The sequence below is a fragment of the Myxocyprinus asiaticus genome, chromosome 9 (genome assembly GCF_019703515.2).
Source record: "Myxocyprinus asiaticus isolate MX2 ecotype Aquarium Trade chromosome 9, UBuf_Myxa_2, whole genome shotgun sequence".
NCBI classification, from domain to species: Eukaryota; Metazoa; Chordata; class Actinopteri; order Cypriniformes; family Catostomidae; genus Myxocyprinus; species Myxocyprinus asiaticus.
The window spans coordinates 45,043,582-45,059,023 of NC_059352.1; the positions used below are offsets into that span (position 1 = coordinate 45,043,582).

At 35.9% G+C, this 15,442-nt stretch overlaps 2 protein-coding genes across 2 annotated transcripts; one reads left to right on the forward strand and one right to left on the reverse strand.

Moving 5' to 3' along the window:
• Window positions 1-346: 346 nt before the first annotated feature.
• Window positions 347-1,630, reverse strand: LOC127446540 (G-protein coupled receptor 161-like). The gene is made up of 3 exons (XM_051707534.1): window positions 1,611-1,630; window positions 1,432-1,480; window positions 347-664 (listed from the first exon to the last, which is right to left on the reverse strand). Exons 2-3 carry the CDS (start codon window positions 1,463-1,465, stop codon window positions 444-446), a joined length of 255 nt encoding a protein of 84 aa, XP_051563494.1. The 5' UTR covers window positions 1,466-1,480; window positions 1,611-1,630; the 3' UTR covers window positions 347-443.
• A 4,838-nt stretch (window positions 1,631-6,468) lies between these two features.
• On the forward strand, window positions 6,469-15,428 carry LOC127446692 (ubiquitin-like-conjugating enzyme ATG3). Its single transcript, XM_051707831.1, has 12 exons — window positions 6,469-6,685; window positions 7,348-7,389; window positions 7,494-7,543; window positions 8,714-8,784; window positions 8,897-9,004; window positions 9,411-9,460; window positions 11,440-11,530; window positions 11,634-11,668; window positions 11,759-11,914; window positions 13,185-13,312; window positions 14,282-14,350; window positions 14,533-15,428. The coding sequence occupies exons 1-12, from the start codon at window positions 6,614-6,616 to the stop codon at window positions 14,612-14,614; spliced, it is 954 nt and encodes a 317-aa protein (XP_051563791.1). The 5' UTR covers window positions 6,469-6,613; the 3' UTR covers window positions 14,615-15,428.
• The last annotated feature ends 14 nt before the right edge of the window (window positions 15,429-15,442 follow it).

Genomic DNA, 15,442 nt, shown 5'->3' on the forward strand with positions numbered 1-15,442 from the left:
TTATATTGCTACATATTGTTTTCTTTTCTTTTCTAAGATAGAAATAAATGAATTTTGACAAGAAAAGAAGAATATATAGAGTCAAATTTCAGCACTTTCAAAATCTGAGATTAATCGCGATTAACTACAAAAAAAAGTATGCGATTAATCGCGTTTAAAAATTAATCGACTAGGAGCACAAAATTTTATGCATTTTATTATTGGAATTACAAAATCTGTTGGCCAAAGCAAGAATTTAATATTTTTGTATGTTCGATTTACATTTATGCTTTTTCATGTATTATTTTGTGCTTTATAATTGTTTAAATAAGCCTAGAATAATCTATTTAATGACAGGTTCCCACTGTGACAACTTACCCCACATAGTGAGACAACATGCCCCTACCAACTCTATGCACATATTTGCTCTATTTCATCCTCCTCATCTTCATCCTTTTCACCATTCACATTCCCTCATCAATATTCTCCAGTCGAACCCTCTGACAGTCCGGGTATCGTGAGCCCCTTTGTGCAGGTGGACATGATGAAATACTGTCAGTCAGAGACACTGCTCCAAACAGCAGAAGTTTGACATCGCTCTCGATGGCTTTCGCCATGCTGGATGCAAAGCTATCAATCACCTGGTGTATCTCCACCTTCACCAGGTGCTGGGACTGCTCTTCACCTGGTTAACAAACAAAAGGAAATTCAGAATTTTGAATCTGAAATTGCTACATTATCAAATTACAACTGCAGGAGATATTCAACTGTGTAAAAGGCTGTTTTTGGTCTTTATTGACAGCAACAGTGAGAGATAAGACAGGGAATGATGAATGTCGCAGGCCAGATTCAAACTTGCATAGCCCACATGGCCACCATGTCTCAATAAGCATGTTTACATGCGTAATCTTAAACCAATTATGCTTAATAAGGTCATGTAAACACCTTTAATAGCTTTCCTTTATTGGGTTATGGTCATAAATGATTTAAGCAAAAAAAAAAAAACATCAGCACAGGTAGATTTTTGCCCATTACCCATATTTTGCATTGCGAAAAAAGTACTGGAGTTCTTACTGACTTATCCAATTTGTGCTAAACGGTTTACATGACTGTTTACATATTGACAGCAAAAGCAGAGAATAATTTAATTTGAATGGTTTAATTGTACTTTGCTTGATGATTTCTATGCTGATAATTGAATTGCTTTTTATAACTTATATTGGTTGAGGCAAGTCCCTTATTTTGAGTGTGTTTTTCTAGACCAGGTCCTTTGTTCTTGTGAGATCTGGCAACACTGTAATGGATTCATCACTCACTCTTAGCACAGAGTACTGTCATTTTAAAAAGAACGTTATTGAACCGGAACGCTGGAACCGGAAAGAAAAAATAAAGTTTCTGCTCAGAACATTTAGTTTTTAGTCCCTGTTTTGTACCAAAGCTAGTTCACTGTACCTTTAGACTGCTGTTCCACCTCATCTTCAAACATGACTGAGCTCCTGCACTTGTTGAAAAAGAATCAGCACCCTCAGAACAGTTATCCAGCAACATGATATCTGTACCTGTGGAGTTACATTTACATGTGACATTTAAATATGAAATAGACGTACAATTTTCTGTACATCTACACCTACCTGAGTGCTGGGAAAAGCTGAAGCCAGTATCTCCTGTGCTGCTTCAAGCACCTAAAAGCTGCCCTCCACCTGCCAACATGGCCGTCAGATGTGAAGACATACAGTACCAAGATCTGTAACATATAAAGATCTCTATTAAGAACAGGGCACACATGACAAATGTGTGCAAAGATGTAGTGGCTTGCCATAAAAGTTTTACTTAAAAGTACAAATTTTACAATTTTGAAAGAAAATGTGAGTGGTGCCAGTCCTTGCAAAACTCTTCCATAATGTTAGGGTGTTGTGGATGGTTACCAGGGCATTTTCATGTGGTTATTAGGTGTTCTTAGTGTTTTTTAGAGTCAAAAGAGCCCACCCCCAAGCCTTTATGATATTGTGGTCCCTAGATATAGCTCAGGCCCCTCCTTCAAAGTAAATCCATGGGATTCTTTTGCCAGTTTTATTATCCACCAGGTGAAGATTGTATGTATGATTATTTAGAAAAGTACTATCATACCTCTCCTTAGCAGGGTTGAGGAGTAACGAATTACAAGTAAAAGTGTTACATATTTAAAACACAAACATAAGTAAATGTATTCTACTATAGTTACAATTTATATAGTTGGTAATCAAAATAAAGTTACTTTCAAAAATTAGTTTGATTACTGAAGGGATTACTTTGCATTTTATTGTAATTTGTTTCATTTAATATTTAGTCTATTCAGTAGGAAAACATTTATCTATTTAAATAATGAGATCTGAAGAGCATTTGAACAGCATTGCAACACTTTCTCATCATGTGTGTCATTCATACGAGCAGACAGAGGGCGCTTTCACACTGTTTTGAGTGAAAAGGTGAATATGACCTAATTGAGGAACTTTACCTTTGGGAGCTTAAAGGGATAGTTCACCCAAAAATGAAAATTCTCTCATCATTTACTCACCCTCACACCATCCCAGATGTGTATGACTTTCTTTCTTCAGCAGAACACAAATGAAGATTTTTAGAAGAATATCTCAGCTCTGCAGGTCCATACAATGCAAGTGAATGGTGATCAGACTTTTGTAGCTCCAAAAATCATATAAAGGAAACATAAAAGTAATCCATATGACTCCAGTGGTTAAATCTAGATCTTCAGAAGCAATATGACAGATGTGGGTGAGACACAGATCAAAATGTAATTTCTTTTTCCCCTAAATCTCCACTTTCACTTTCACATCTGAAAGCGACACATGGTGCCTGTTTAGTTTCACTTTCTGCACCTAGAAAGGATATGCCTGCTGGCACAGTCCCAAGAGGGTATAAAGACCTTAACAATTATCTGGATGTTATACTAACACTTCAGCTCTCAAGCTCTTCACATCTGATCTCCAACTTTGAGGCCTCATCTTGATTCTCTATACTATAACTTTTTTCCATTTACTTACTTAGTTCATTAGACAAAGACAAGACTTTGTGTTGTCAGGTTTATTCCAGGAATTAGTCCTCGGATATATCCTTAAGATATATCTACTTAACATTTATAATCAAACATTTATTTTCTGTATTATCGCATTTATTTTCAGTATTCATTATTTCATTTGTGTTCATTTATTTATCTTTACAAATTAAAGTTATTATTCCTTCTACAAATCATCTGATTTATTGAAGTCATTTCCATCTGCTGGATCTTACTGCATCACTATTAAATCAAAGCGAAATTTCACATTAAAAACGAATCATTCAGAGTTTGTGAAATATTGTTAGTAGTTAAGATTGACCAGACACACCTCACAAAACTGTTTGTTGATACATTAAACTGGACAGACAGACAGACAGACAGACAGACAGACAGACAGACGATAGATAGATAGATAGATAGATAGATAGATAGATAGATAGATAGATAGATAGATGAGATTTCAAGAAGCCAAATAATGAAAGTATGCCATTGTGCTATGACTGCAGTTATGTTTTTGCCATTCAATAGGCCTATTTTTGAATTAATATGTCATATAAAGGTTAAATATAATCTGTCCTACTTTTTTACGCTGTCATGGCTTATTTCAAGTTCCAAGAAAACTGTACATCTTTGTTGTCATTTAAGTAAGGTGACTTCGCTAATACATAGAACAGTCAAAGTTCCTAGACAGCTGTCATCGTGAACATAACGCAGCTGATTTTCAATCATTCCGTGTTCCTGTGCACACATCCATGAGTCAAGGAAGAGCAGCAAATTTAAGAGTCACTTTTAAGTCGTGTTACTTTATGATACTACTGTCTATGATCACCATGAGTGCCAACTTCATGATATATCCTGCAGTGTTCTCAACAACATTAAACTTCTAGCTAAAAGGCATCAGTGGCCTGGTCATGGGAGAAAATCAAAGGTGCAATTTCTCCAAGAAAAACTCCACAGATAAGTCCTGGCATTAACCACCACTTGATATCAGGGTCATTTCCCCATTTTTGATATGTTCTCTTAAATTTTTACCGCTTTGTCTGTTAAGATTACCTCATTTCTATCACAAAAATCAATGAGCAACACCTGCAGATTGCACACATTCAGAACTCACTGGTGGGTGTGCCAACTCGTAGCTCCTCTGAACAGGATTAAACACATTTTCTGTCAATCAGTGTTCTGGCTAATTGATTGAATGATTGTGTGTGGAGACGTTTTCTTTATTTTAGTTACATGTGCAATGGAAATTCTTAATTTTTTCATTTTAAAAACCCGCCAAAATCATCCCAAAGCAGCCCAAATTTTGACCACCCGCCCAAGCACATTTCCCCCTGCACAAATCTGACTTTATTTGCAGCTAAGGGAGAGACAGACAGAAACTATCACTGCAATGGTGGCTCATTTCTTCCCTGTTTCTCCCAGCCTGTGTGTGGTCCGTCTTTGGTTGTTGTCCCTGTCTAGACAAAAAGTAATTTAAAGTCTAGTTCAGTAAGCCATAAATTGATTTATTGCACTAAACTTATGATAAAATATCGTGGGTTTGTGATACAATGTAAACTTTGTATGTCAGAGTTTACTTCTGACAATAAAGTGAACGTTTGTTTAAAACAAATCTCAGTCAAAACACGGTCGAGTAGATGTAAATATGGCAATCTTTTTGAAGATTGGTGTCTGTTTAACTTTGTTCTTTGTTACTGCACCACCTCACTTCTACTGTTTTTCTTATGGGACTAGCTTGTGGACCACCAAAGATGATAAAAGATTCCCGGAGGTGACGTCACCCTAGTCACATGACCACGATTGACCATTTGCAAACAGTCAGAAAGCCACGCCAGAGACCTTCTATACTGTAATTACAACATCCACGTTTTCACCATTGGACGCGTGTTACGACAGTAAGTCACCGTTTGAGGATACCACATAAAAATATAGGGGAGAGCCGTAAACGGACATCTATCTGTCGCAAAATCGTCCGCGACTTCTCTTATAAATCAGCAATTTTATCGTAGTAAACTCCACACATAGTTCACTCCAAAAGTGTAAAACATGTTTAATATTAGCGGAAAGGTGGTCAATCCATTAAGTGATGAGCTGCTTCCTCACAAAAGCAGATTCTTCAGCACACTGAAGCACCTCCTCTATAGACATCTATTCAAAAAGAACGACATCTTGTCTCCTCGCCAATGTACCGCCCGTAGAATGTCTATGGGACCTGAGCCTGGTGCTATTTTAGGCTGTAGGGTCCTCTGTTAAACTTCGGAAAAACTGCGGACTTTTTAAATTTTTTATCTTTGTGGATTTGCCATGAGCACGTATGACAAATATCGAAACTGAAAGATTTTCCCTGTTGCCCAAACCTCCTACATGACTACAATAAATTAAGGAAACAAGGAAAAGCTCTAATTTAGAAAACTCACTTGTATAAATGTCACATGATTCATAATTAATGGGCATTTGATAGAATTAAAGGAATATTCCAGGTTGAAGTTTAGCTCAATAGACAGGGGTGTAGATTCCAGCGGGCATAGGGAGGAGGTAATGTCACCAAACCCTAAAACTCTAAAACATGTAAAAAATTATGATTTAAACAACTTTACAGCTCAAATAATTCATGAGTTTTAGCAGTATAATTAATTTAAGTGCTTTTATAAAATTAAAAGCTTCACATTTATCTTTAAACCCTCCAAAAATTGGCCCCATTCACTTCCATTGTAAGTGCCTCACTGTAACCGTGGTTAAGGATGAGTTGAAAATGAATTTTTGTGGTAATCAACATTGTGCCCCAAGTGCTGTCGATTGAGCTTAACTTGTATTGAATATTCCTTTAATTAATCATTTTAACAAACTGGCGGTCTGTGTGGTTAACAAACTGCCCAAATTCACTTGATTTCTGCAAACTTTGAAGCTTATTGCTGAAACTAAAGTACTTTGGTCATCATCTAATAAATTAAAATAATTAATATAATGATTTAATATAAAGCCACAATAAATAAAATATCTAGTGCCAAAAAAAAAAAACAAAAACAAAAAAAAAAACATTTAAACTTTAAATAAAAAAATTAAAGGAGGTGATGTATTACTTGTATTTGACCCCACAGTCAATGCTATCAACATCATTTTTGCAATACATTTCTTAATTTATTATTAAGAGTTATTCTTTATTCACAAGATGAAGTGGTCATAAAACACGATTAAATTGGATTCACTTTACTTCATTACATCATGACTGTAAAACTGTGTAAAACAAAACAAAACAGAAAAGCATATTTTTGAGCTACATAATTTGCACGTTTAATATTTTTTAATACCACTGAGTCTTCCTTTTGTATTGTTTCTTCTCAAAATCAAACCTTATTTGTATTTACACGGCAACAAAACTTTAGACAGCAAAACAGAATGGGGCGTGTCCTGAAATATCGCGAGAATTGAGACGCGGAAGTGACTGTCAGATGATTTAGGTCATATGGTGTTGCTCGATACTGAAAGAATCTTTAAACAGACTCTGTGTGTTGTGGTTTTGTAAAGTCAAATACATCTGAGTCACAAAGCAAATTAATCTGTGTTGGAGAGGCGTCTTCCAGCATGCAGAACGTCATAAACTCAGTGAAAGGCACTGCTCTGGGGGTGGCAGAGTTTTTAACGCCTGTTTTGAAGGTAAGACGTGAAGTGTTAGCATGATTTAGAGTCGGTGTGTCTTTGCAGCATTAAACATGAGCTTTAAAAAGTGTGTAAAATCTTACTTTGAACATGTAAACACGAATTAATGAGGCAGTATTATACCTCAGTAAATACATATTTTAAAACAGACAACCTGTCAGATGGGCCAAAGTTCAGTAGACGCCAAAATAGGAAAAATAAACAAGTCTATAATTGCTTAGAATATGAGCAGTGATTAATTTTCAAAACTGAATACACATTCTTCATAGAGTGATGAGGCACGAGTCATTTGATGGCCATATGGCAGATAATGGCACCTATGATAAACAAATGATGTCTTGGTCCACTAGAGCAGTGTGATTAGGTTGTGTTTATTCACATGAGGATGTGAAAAATACAGATGGAATGTATTTGCCACGTTTAAAAAGGTTACAGAACTATTTAGGGTTCCCACAGTCATGGAAAACCTGGAAATATCAGATTTTAAAACTGCAATTGCCATGTGTGGTTGTAGAAATGATTACAAAAAGTCATGGACATTTCTATAGAGAATATATATGTGTGTGTGTGTGTATATATATATATATAATATCATCCAATCAATCCTCATGTTATTGCAATTGATGCAGTATATTTGGCTGTCTATCTCCCTTTTCTAGGAATCCAAATTTAAGGAAACTGGGGTTATAACTCCAGAGGAGGTGAGTGTGTTTTGTGGTTTTGTTAAAGTGTACAATACATGATTGATTAAAATTTACACTCATTGTCTCGAGTAACTGTTTTTATTTTTTATTTCCCTGTGCAGTTTGTGGCTGCAGGAGATCACCTGGTCCATCACTGCCCCACGTGGAAATGGCAAGAACTTGTGGACACACCCACCCACACACACCTATATTCAGTTGTACTGTACTTATATATACAGTCAAAAGTTTGTACATACCTACTCATTTTTATTATTACTGTTTTAAGAATAATAAAGTTGTCTAAATTATGAAATAACAAAAATGAAGGTATGAGAAATGTTATCCAGTCCACTATCCACTATTTAAATTCAACTCATACATTTCTTAAATTACATAATTAATTGTAAGTTTTGTGAAGAAGTACATATACATAGGCACAGCTTGTATTTGTCTACGAAACTATCATTTAAAGGAATAGTTCACTCAAAAAGGAAAATTTGCTTATGCACTCCCCCTCATGCCATCACAGATGTGTATGACTTTCTGTCTTCTGCAGAACACAAACAACGATTTTTAGAGGAATATCTCAAATCTGTAGGTCCTTAGAATGCAAGTGAATAGGATCCAAAACTTTAAGCTTCAAAATGCACATAAGGCTGCAAAAAAGTATTACATAAAACTTCAGTGGTTTAATCCATGTCTTCAGAAGTGATGCAGTTGATTTTGGGTGAGAACAGTCTAAAATGTAACTATACTTACAGTACATCTTGCCATTGCACTCTCTAGGCTCGATCGTGATTTCAAGCTTGAATACACGTCTAGCACTCCGCGCATGTGTCAAACACAAGGAAGTGTAATCGAGCTTGAAATCATGATCTGGCCTAGAGTCTGCAATGGCAAGATGTACAGTGGAGTTTCATTTTGGTCTGTTCTCACCTAAAACTGATTAAATCTCTTCTGAAGACATGGATTAAACCATTGGAGTTATATGGATTGCTTTTATGCCGTGTTTATGTGCTTTTTGGAGCTTCAACGTTTTGTTCACCATTCACTTGCATTGTGTGGACCTACAGAGCTGAGATATTTTTCTAAAAAAATCTCCATTTGTGTTCTGCAGAAGAAAGAAAGTCATACACATCTGGGATAGCATGAGGGTGAGTAAATGATAAAAGAATTTTCATTTTTGGGTGAACTATTCCTCTAAGCATAAGTCTTTTGATTGAAAGGTTGTTAAGATAATGAGAAACATAAATTCCTTACTGTCATTTTTCCAAAGCACATACTCTTTATTTTAAACTGTTAGGCTTTTACGGCATTTACAAGATATTTTCTGTACTTATAGGGCATCTGGAGAAGAAGCAAAGGTGAAGCCTTATTTGCCCAAAGACAAACAGTTTCTATTAACCCGAAATGGTAAAGGAAGTGAAAACCTTACTCATTTTCAGAAAATGTACATCCCCAGTTTAGAAATCAGATACATAATGTTTTGTTTTGTAAACCTGATGTTGACAATATGGCTCTTTAGTTCCATGTTACAAGCGATGTAAACAGATGGAGTACTCTGATGAACTGGAGGCCATTATAGAAGAGGATGATGGAGATGGAGGCTGGGTCGATACCTACCATAACTCGGGTATGAAACAAAAACTGAACAATTAGTTTCATGCATTTGGCACCTTTGTCACACTTAAAGTATTGCAAAGCGATGTGTTGTGTCTTTTTGGTAATACAATGCCTTAAACGTCACTACTACCTGACACTAATCATTGAAATTGGTCTCCCGGCAGCCCTAGACTTTGTAAATAACAAAAACATAGGAGTGCCCCACACTTTTTATAGCCAATCAGAAACACTCTGTCTGTGAATAATTTTGCTCATTTGGTATTGCTGACATCCAGTTGGCTGGCATGTCTTTGGAGGGCAGGGTTTTGGGAGTGGGCATGTGGATTTTAAGTGTTCTTTTAAGCTACAAACAGTTCAAACCTTTGTGTTGACATCTTGATTTTGTTTTTGTTTTTTGTTTTTTTTAACATTGCCAGGCGTGACAGGGGTGACGGAAGCAGTTCGGGAAATTGCATTGGATAATAAGGTAATGCAGAGCTAGCGCTTTGTTGGCTACTTAACCTCTTCAACTCTAGGACCCGCCGGCGGGTCCAAAAGAGGGCGCTATATCGAGATAAAAGTTTACGATTCAAAATGCTCAAGTCACCGTATACATACACCGATCAGCCACAACATTAAAACCACCTGCCTTATATTATGTAGGTCCCCCTCATGCCACCAAAACAGCGCCAACCCGCATCTCAGAACAGCATTCTGAAATGCTATTCTTCTCACCACAATTGTACAGAGTGGTTATTTGAGTTACCGTAGACTTTGTCAGTTCGAACCAGTATGACCATTCTCGGTTGTCCTCTCATCAACAAGGCGTTTTTGATGATTGGCCAACAATCATGCCACGCTCCAAATCACTGAGATCAAATTTTTCCCCCATTCTTGATGTGAACATGAACTGCACTGCTGCCACACGATTGGCTGATTAGATAATCACATGGATGATTGTTGGTGCCAGATGGGCTGGTTTGAGTATTTCTGTAACTGCTGATCTCCTGGGATTTTCACACACAACAGTCTCTAGAATTTACTCAGAATGGTGCAAAAAACATCCAGTGTGCGGCAGTTCTGCGGACGGAAACGCCTTGTTGATGAGAGAGGTCAACAGAGAATGGCCAGACTGGTTTGAACTGACAAAGTCTACAGTAGCTCAGATAACCGCTCTGTACAATTGTGGGGAGAAGAATATAATCTCAGAATGCTATTCTGAGATGCGGGTTGGAGCTGTTTTGGCGGCACGAGGGGGAGCTACACATTATTAGGCAGCTGGTTTTAAAGTTGTGGCTGATCGGTGTAAGTCAAGCATATATGGTTTTGCTTGAAAGCTTAGAATCTGAACTTCTGCATTTATGTTACTTAAGATTACAAAATAAGGCCTTAAAACACCAGTGTCTCAAATAAGCTCCACCTAGTGGTCATGTGGTAGAAATATTAATATAAATATAAAAGTCTTTAAACTAGCACTTAAATAGACAAATCATAAATCAAATGAAAGCTCTAATTCTCAGTTTATTTTGTTGCCCTAATACCACAGTTTAAAAGATTTTCAGAAGAATCACAGTCAAATATGAAATTTGTAAGACATCAAATACAAATGTTTAATTTATGTGCCGATCACTGCTGCTGTAAGCCCCAAATAGTTACAAACGTTATATCTGCTTTTACCTTAGGCAGTGGTCTAAAAAATTAGCCATTGTTTACTTGTCTGTGAGCTTGCTTGTTTGAATAATCCAATGTTATATCTTAGATGTCCAGAACAAAATATGCGGTCCCGCAGGAAAAGCATGCTAAACAAATCATCGGAATAATGTTATCTACTATTGTTGATAACTTGTTAAATATCACCATAAAAGGGAGGATCTCTGCTTTCTAATGACACCTAGATTGAGCTTCTAGTCCACTCAGAGGCCGAGATATTTGATGAAAAATTGAGAGTGGTGCATGAACTGAAAATTAGACTGAATGTCTATGGACTAGCATATCTATGAGGGCTTAAATGCATTATAGCGCCATCTACAGTTCAGAATGGCATTTTGTGATGGAAGGTGATAGAGGAAATATTATTTGTTCTAGTACTTGCTGCCGTCTAGTGGAATACAATAAGACTATTTGGAGGGAGACTGAGTGAACAGAACCAGAATTACATGTTTACAAAATTAAGACAACAAAAAATAAAATACAATGTTTTTTTTTATTTATTTATTTTTTATTCATTATAAGATTGTAAACAAACAATATTATTTATGAATTATTGGAGTCTTTTTTTATTTGGGGGGTGGGGGTTGGCAAGTCGACAGTGTGTGAATGGTGAGCTTTTAAATTTGAGAGCAAAAAATTGCTGGTGGCAGCCCAAAAATACTTCAGAGTTGAAGAGGTTAAACAATAGAAATGTTTTATGTTGGTTTGATTTAATTTGTTGATCAAATATTTACATTGGTTTGTGTGCATGTGAAGAACAATATGATTAGGAACGTGCAGACAGGTGCATGTGGAAATGGTGATGACGATGAGGATGAGGAAGAAGGAGAGGCAGCAGACATGGAAGGTAGAAATGGATGGGTTATTTATTTATTGTTTGATTTTAATGTACACAATTTATGATATGCTTTAAAAGGAAGATTATTATATAACTGGTATTTCCATTTCAGAATATGAAGAGAGTGGACTTTTGGAGACGGATGATGTAAGAAATTCTTCTCAGAAATGACAACACAACCTTTTCGATAATGGGATTTTATTTTGCAAATTATAAATTCATGTTCTCTCTCTTTAGGCCACACTTGACACAAGTAAAATGGTTGATTTAAGTAAAAACAAGGCAGAGGCTGGCGGTGAAGATGCCATTCTACAGACAAGAACTTATGATCTGTACATCACATATGACAAATATTACCAGACACCAAGACTATGGCTATTTGGATATGATGAGGTGACTCAGTGCTTAATATTCAGTATTTGGTTATTGAATAAATGAATGTGCTTTTAAAGAGAGAGTTCACCCAAAAATGAAAGTTCTTTCACCATTTACTCACCCTCATGCCATCCCAGATGTGCATGACTTTCTTTCTTCTGCTGAACACAAAGATTTTTAGAAGAATATTTCAGCTCTGTTGGTCCTTACAATGCAAGTGAACCAAAACTTTGAAGCACCAAAAAGCACAAAAAGGCAGCATAAAAGTAATCAATAAGACTCTAGTGGTTTAATCCATGTCTTCTGAAGTGATACAGTCAATTTTGGGTGAGATCAGACCAAAATGAAACTCATTGTTCACTAACTATGCTTACAGTACATCTTTCTATTGCAGTCTCTAGGCACAATCATGATATCAAGCTTGATTACACTTCCTTGTGCTTGATGCATGCGCAGAATGCTAGATGGCGCTAGGAAGTGTATTCGAGTTTGAAATCATGATCGCCAAGGAGACTGCAGATGTCAAGATTTATAGTGAAAATTTTGTTACATTTTAGTCTGTTCTCACCGTAAACCGATTGGATTGCTTCAAAAAACATGGATTAAACCACTGGAGTCATGGTTTACTTTTATGCTGCCTTTATGTGCTTTTTGGAGATTCAAAGTTTTGATTCACTTGCATTGTATTGACCTACAGAGCTAAGATATTCTTCTAAAAAATGAACTCTTCTTTTAAGCTATGACCTAATGGCAAAACGTGATTATTATTCCCCCAATTATAAATGCTGAACACAATACATGTTTTTGTTATGCACTATGGGTGTCTTAATCCACTCCCTAGTTCAGTAGAAGGTACAGTGCCATTTCAACGGCTGTCCCATTGTCAAAATAGTTCCAGTGCACTGCAAAGTTTTCTTCCTAGAAATTCCCAGAATGCACCGTACAAACCAGTGAGCATTGATTTCATAATATCCCTGCATTTTTAACAGCTACAATGAAGACTCAAAATAAGCAAAACAAAGCAGAAGGATGTCAGTCTTGCCATGTTATACAGTGATGATGTTGATAAATGCAAGCTTCGTTTTCATGCGCAACCACATAATTGTAGTGCAGTTAACAGAGTCATCAGTGTCCCAGTGTTTAGTGAATCGAGGCCCTTAATATTCCCCAAATTAATGTTCACTATATACTGATTGACGTCATAGGGAACGAGGGAGTGGAATGATTATGTGTTGTGGTCCTTGAGTAAAGCTCAGTTTTAAACTCTTTGTGGTTTGCTGTTTTTCAGGACAGACAGCCTCTGACAGTTGATCAGATGTACGAAGACATCAGCCAGGATCACGTAAAGAAAACGGTCACTATTGAAAACCACCCTCACCTTCCCCCACCCGCTATGTGCTCTGTGCACCCATGCAGGTAAATACAAACATAATATGTGCAAGTCAACACTGAGCATGTGATTCTTCCATTTTCATACCTTTCCTAAATGGCTCTATGTCAAATGCAGTAACTACATAAGATGCTTGTTTCTTCAACTTGGGGCACTTTTAGAATTGTGGATTTCGTAAAAGTAAATTCTTGTTAAAGCATTTCACTTTTCTCTTTTACTAACAATGTCCAACAGTGTATGTACATGCACAACAGGTGATTTATGTAATTCTTTATTAAAATTCCTGGCACATCTCAAATTCTTTATTGTTTAATAGAATTCTGTTGTGGAAATTACATTTTTAATATTTTTGAAATAAAATTGCCATCTCCTTTGTCCTGCTAAGGCTAAATTCAGAGCTAACATATTATGTATCCTAAATACACACAAGTAAATATTATTTTCACACTTTTTGCATAATTTGACAAAATTACAGCTTGATTGGAAATGACGGCAAATAAAAACAAATTCTGCTCATAAGTTAAATTTATCTTGAATTTTCTTTGTTTCTATCACTTGTATCATATTTCATCTCAAGCATGCTGTTCACTGACACTTGTCAAAACTTTTGAAGGAAAGAAAAAAAAAAAAAGAGTTATTAGGGGCAAAATTGTTTGGTGTGGTGGAAATGATGACACAACTGTTGGACAGTTGCAATGTTTGAGAATAAATATCGAAATGGTTTGTTTGTTTCACTCTGTGTAGATTATCATAGTTTTAAACAAGTAATACTTCCTATTTTTATAATAGGTTTTCATAATTGAATATTGTAAGTCTGGGTCTGGGACAAGGATAAAACTGTACATACATTTATTTGTATTTTCTTTTTAATAAACAATGAAGGCATGGTAAAAAGTTTTATAAAAAAGTCAGTTTTACTGTGAGCTTCATGTAACAAAAAATGAATACAAAATAAGTTGAAATCCATATGCATCTCTCTTTGCTTTATTTTTCAGACATGCAGAAGTGATGAAAAAGATTATTGAGACTGTGGCGGAAGGAGGAGGAGAACTTGGGGTTCATATGTATCCTTTATACTGTAACATGCATAAATGCATACTCTACCCATCAAAAGTTTGGACACACCTACTTATTCTTATCTTTACTATGATTTAATAATCTTGTAGATTTATGTTTAATGCTCTTATTGCAATGGCTTATGATGCACTTAAATTTTTTACATTTTCCTTAACTTTTATAACTTCAGGTATCTTTTGATTTTCTTGAAATTTGTGCAAGCTGTCATTCCTACAATAGAATATGACTACACAAGACATTTTACCATGTAACGCAGCATTTGGCCACCCATTATTCCAACATGTTTTAGTGTTTTATGAGAAGACGTTGTTACTGCGGCTGTAGTAACAAAAATAAAACTTAAGGAGACACTATCCTGAAACGATGCTCCGAATGTCTGAAGTTCTGTGAAATGCCTGGCAGGGGATTTGTACTGATGGTTTAAATGCTGTTCCCTCAACTATTCTTCAGCTGATCTCTGTATTAGCCACTTGCTCTTAATGCTGTCCTCAAACTAAAAGTGTTTTATTTTAGATTTACGTTTCAGATAACTTGTGTGACACGCAACAAGCCATTCTCTTGTTTTAACGGCAAATAATAAATTGCTGTCAAAATATTTAGGTTCTTTTTATGATCATTATCACTCCTGGAGTGTGAGTTGAGTTTTGTATGGTGTAAGATGTCTTGACCTTGCCAGCTTGTCTTAATACTTTTTTGTTGAATGATGAATGTTAGGATCACGGTCTAGGACACAGAACAATGTTGTTGTTAAACTTATTCACAATCGCACAGTCTACATCTGTAGAGTTGGTAAATAACACAATTATTGTATGTGTGGATTTTAACTCCTCAATCTCCTGTTGACTTAATATAAAAGATAAGGGGAGGCTGTTATGAAAATTAAGTGGCTTAATTGGTATTAACAGGATAAAATAGTTGTTAATGGTTACTACTAATGGGAATTATGTGTAGTCGTTTAACATCGTTGTCTGCCCATAACATCTTTGCAACATTTGGAAGCTCTTAATTGTATGTCATGTGCACATACTAAGATATGTGAATTTAATAATAAAACATATTTCATAAGCATGTTTACAGTT